A 4,687-nucleotide genomic window follows, 5' to 3' on the forward strand; every position below is an offset into this window, starting at 1 on the left:
GTCCGCGGTGCTGACCGCCGCCGGCCATGGGCCCGCCGCCCGCGCTGCTCCTGCCGCTCCTCGCCGCGCTGCTCCGCGCCCCGGCACACGGTAAGCGCCGGCCGACACCCCGGCTCACCCCCGCCGCGCACACCGACCACCCCTCGGTACCGGGTGGCCTCAACCCGCCTCCGCCGCCRCCAAACTTTGCCAACTCGCGCTCGCCCCCCGGTGCGGCGGGGGCGCTCCCTGTTTTCCCCCGGTGAACCGAGAATCCCCCCCTCCCCGTTATCCGCCCCACCGCCACCCCCTCCGGGGACGCGCAGAGCGCTTTGCAGCCGGGCTGGTGCAACGCCGCCCCCGGCAGGCTCCGGCGGCAGCCCCTCCGCCGGTGTTACCGGCCGTGTTACCGGCGCGGGGGGGAACATTGCTGCACCGGGGGCTGGGCAGGCACGGCGGGACCCGCTGCCGCGGTCACCGAGCCCTTCGAGCCACCCTCGGGTTGGCTGTGCCGTGAGCCGGTCCCTCCGTGCGGTCCCCACGGCCGGGTGGAGGCACTGGGGGCGTTTGGTTCTTTCCCCCGCTCTTCGCGCTTGGGGTGACCCCTCCAGCTCCRCGGGGGACACGGGGGACACAGGGGTGGCGGGTGTTGGTCCTTGCCAAGGAGAGCAGCCAACACCCAGCTCGGCGCCTTGGCTCTGCCACCCATGGGGCACCGGGGGCAGCCTCGATGGCTCRTGGCTCCGCTGCCCCAAAAATAGGATTGGGGACCCTCCACGGCTTGGGCAGACCTGTCAGGGATGGGGGTGCCCCGGACCACTGTGGCCATGCACGGGGCGATGGGCGGGTCGCGGTGCAGCCCTGCCGGCCCCGGTGGGATGCGGGATGTGGGCACCGGCTGCAGGCAGCAGCCGTGCGGGGAGTTACATAAACTCCCCATCTGGCAGCGGAGCCCAGCCGGGGAAGGGCGCCGTGGCCCTGCGCCCGCTGCTATTCCCAGCTCGCTCTGCCGCCTGGGGCTGCTGCCACAGCCGTCTTTCTTGGGAAGGGGAGCGGATGGGGACGGCAAGGGGGGCAGTGCCACGGCATCCCCATCTCCTGCCCTGCTGGAGGGGGCAGCAAAGCTGGAATGGGGGATCCATGTCACTGGTTCTGTCCTGGGAGCCGGGCCCTGGGCAGGGCAGGTTTCCCCCAAGGGAGGCTGATGCTTACTGTGTCAGTTTAATGATTTCTAATGAGCAATTACCTCTAGTCAGTCCCCTAATTTCTGAATATCAATAAAGTTAATTAAACTCCGCATGTGCATTTCCCAGAKTCTTAAAAGTAGGGATGCCCTGGGAGGTGCTGGGCTTTTTCCAGGGCTGGGACCCATGGGGTCGTGTCCACCCTGTCCCCCCTCATCATGTTTTGGGAGCTGCCTGTGTGTTTTGTGCCCCAAATTCCCTGTCCTCCACCGGGCAGGGCTCCCGTGCAGCACCCCGGGTTCCATGCAGCACTGCCATGCTCAGTGTCACTGTGGCCTTGACTTGGCGTCAACGGGCTGGTGCATGATGGGGACGAGCCATGGGTCTGAAGGACATGGGGACARGGTGTCCTGGACCCCTCACCCAGGATGAGGAGCTTGGTGATGGCTTCTGAGTCGTGGCAATGCAGGGTCTGATGCTGTCTCTCTCCTGCCCCAGTTGTCGGGCACCACGAGCCCCGGTGACCACAGGGATTTGCCCCAGCAGAAAGTGGGGCCTGGACCGAGGAGCCCAGGTGCCAGGCAGAGCTCCATCAGCCCTGCCCCACTGCAAACCCTCTCCCCAGCTTTCCAAAGCCACCGCAGGCCCGGTATTTTTTGTGAGGCTCATCTTAGCCACGCTGAGGGGAGCTCCTTGTAATTTGGGGTTCTGACAACCTGGGGTATCTGGAAGCAGCGTGGGCTGTGGCAGGGGGCACAGAGCCAGGCTGTGCCCCTATCCAGCATCAGCCAGATGCCCTGTGCCCGTAGGGGTGATGGATTTGGGGGACACAGTGTCCCCGGGGATGTAGGCGCTGTCTGGGGTCTCAGKGTGAGGAGGGGGCTGGAGAAGGAGGCGGGTGCCTGCTCCGGTAATTAACAGCGCGTGTGCTCGTGCCCTGCGTGCCTCGGAGGAGTTCGTCACCGCCACGCTGCCGAGCCGCCAGGCCAGGATTATCTGGATAATGCTCTTAAAGCCAGGGAGCGGGAGGGCAGGGCTGTCCCGCAGGGATGTGGGGCTCAGGCTGAGCCAAGCGCCCCCGCCATCGCCCGGGAGCCTGATTGCCGCAGGGATCGGCCCTGGGTCTGCAGCGGCGGCGATGGATTGGGCACTGGGTGCTGTGCCGGGCAGGGAGAGCCAGGGAGAGCCAGAGCAGGGAGAATGTGGGGGGAAATGGGGTGCAAAAAGCTCGGGCAAGGGCACGGCAAGGGCACCCCAGGCCTGGCTTGGAGCAGAGGAGAAACCCCCCTGTTCTGCGCTGCTGGTGGGACCCCCGGGCTGGCACAGGGYTCCTGGGGCTGTCACTCCCCGTGTGCAGCCCCTGCTGGGGTGGGGACTGACGCTGACCCCGACTGTGGGGTCCCCAGGGAGCACCAACAGCCCCCGGGGGAGGCGGGTGAAGTTGACTCTCCAGCGGCTCTGACGGGAGAGGATAATTTCGCCTCCAATCAATTCTTTAAATGCGCACAATTGAAARATTGCCTCTGAAAGCTGCCTATAACCGGGGAGGTAATGGATTCCCTCCAGTCGCAGGCAGGAGCTCGGGAGTGGCAGCATCYCTCCCTCCTGCTGCCGGGGAGATGGGGAGAACTGGAGGACCAGCGCTGCTCGCACCACGAGCATCCTCGGGTGGGTGAAGGGGCTGCCTGGACCCCTCAGAGGCAGCTGGGGATGCTTCTCTCTGCCTGGCTCGCTGCCAGCCCGCCCTGTGGTGAGACCTGGCTCCGCTCATCGCATCCTCCGAGGTGCCAGGGGGTGCAGTTGGCCAAGGCTGGGGATCTGCTCGGCCCCCAGCCTGCGGGAGAAGCGGCAGCAGCCAGCCCGCACGCTCGCTGTGCCAGTAGGAATTATTACATATATAATTTAAATGCAGTAACGAGCTGTGCTGAAGGGATCAAATATTAATCAGCTGCAAGAGCGCTGCTCTGACCCTGCGAAAATGAARAGAGGTGCTTGAAATGCCAGATCAGACGGTGCTGGGCCATGAGCGAGGTGGTGCTCGGGGAGGGCAGGTTCTGGTGGTGCCCAGATGCCCCGGGAGGTGGCAGAAAGGAGGAATTTTGGCTGTAAGATCAGCCCTCAGTGGCTTCCAGATTTGGATGGTGTATCCTCTAGGAAAAGCGGTGCTGGGGCAGCGAGTGGGGTTGGCTGGAAGGTGCAGGGGGCAGCTGAGACGCCGGCTCTGGCAGGAGCGAGGGGGCAGCGAGGGGAGGGGATGGTGTCGGCAGGAAGGATGACATGGCTGAGCAGCCCAACGCAGAGCCCGACAAGCAGCTCTCGCTCGCCTCCCGCAACCGATTTCAATTACTGTCTCTGGCAGTGGGCGGAGGGAAGGGGAGATGGGAGCTGGGTGGGCAGCGGGGCCCTGCTMGCCCTGCCTGACTCCTGCCCACGCTGGACAGGCGCCCCCAGCACCCAGGGGTGCCCCGAGGGCTGGCTGTCCCTCTGCCACCCACGGGAGCCAGCTGCGCTGGGTCCTGGGGACACCAGAGCATGCACAGAGCCCCATGGGGGCCTGGCACCCGCACCGTGGACACTGGGGGGTGGCACAGAGCGGGTGCTGCCCAGCAGTGGGATATCCACCACAGGAAATCCTGRGGGAGGGGCTGGAGGGGCTGATTTGGGTGCTGCCAGCCCAGGGAGGGGGGACATGGCACCACACAGCGCTTGGGYCTGAAATAGCAGCAGACACACAATTTATCACCGCTGCTGCCACGCAGGGAAATTGCTGTAGAAACCCATTAGCTCCGCAGGGAGAACGGGGAAGGGGGATTGCACGGGCCGTGAGCGGCGAGGAGGGGACAAGGGCACCGGGAGGGAAGGGAGGAAAGCCCCGGGGATGGGCACCGAGCTGGGCTCTGCCCCCGTGCCCAGCCGGTGTCGGTGGAGCTCGGCGTGCTCGGTGTGTCAGGAGGCGCCCGGCCGCCGCGATGCTCCGGGGAGCCGGTTGCGGTGATGTGACATGTGTCAGCGGGTAAATGACTGTTCAATTCAAGGAGAATTGCAAAACATACAAGGTCAAACGCTTCCCCGCCAGCGCTGCCATGAATATTAACGCCGAGCTCCTCCGATAGCTGCCAGGGCTGGCGGCCACACTCACCAGCGGTGTCCCTGGGCACCAGGGCAGCCCCTCGGGTCCCTGCTCCTGCTGCTCTRACAGTCCCAGCTTGGCCGCGGGCATCCGGGGTCACTGGCAGTGCCACGGTGGAGGTGGCCACGGGGCAGCAGGACACAGATGCCAGCTGGCCCGTTGGCCAGCTGGGTCCCAGCGGTGTGTCTGCGTGGTGRCAGTGGTGGCAGCAGGTGGCAGAGGAGCTGCCCGTGCCCTCTGTGCGCTCCTGACTGTGCACACCCACCCGCCCCTGCCTGCACCCTGACAATGCCTGTGTGCCCACGCTGCCTGCCCCTGCCACCCACCTAACCCTACACACACCTCCTGCACCCACCTAACCCTGCACCCACCCAACCCTTCACCCACCCCCTGC

General features: G+C 65.8%; 1 protein-coding gene across 1 annotated transcript in view; it reads left to right on the forward strand.

The window, feature by feature from the left end:
• The first annotated feature begins 26 nt into the window (after window positions 1-26).
• The window catches only part of SEZ6 (seizure related 6 homolog), a 14,552-nt gene continuing 9,891 nt past the window's right edge, over window positions 27-4,687 (forward strand). The window contains exon 1 of the mRNA XM_057372056.1: window positions 27-210. Coding sequence (XP_057228039.1) covers window positions 27-210 — 184 coding nt within the window. The remainder of the gene's footprint in view (window positions 211-4,687) is intronic.

This window comes from Malurus melanocephalus, unplaced genomic scaffold (genome assembly GCF_030028575.1).
Source record: "Malurus melanocephalus ecotype Western Australia unplaced genomic scaffold, MMel_1.1 scaffold_162, whole genome shotgun sequence".
Taxonomy (NCBI): Eukaryota; Metazoa; Chordata; class Aves; order Passeriformes; family Maluridae; genus Malurus; species Malurus melanocephalus.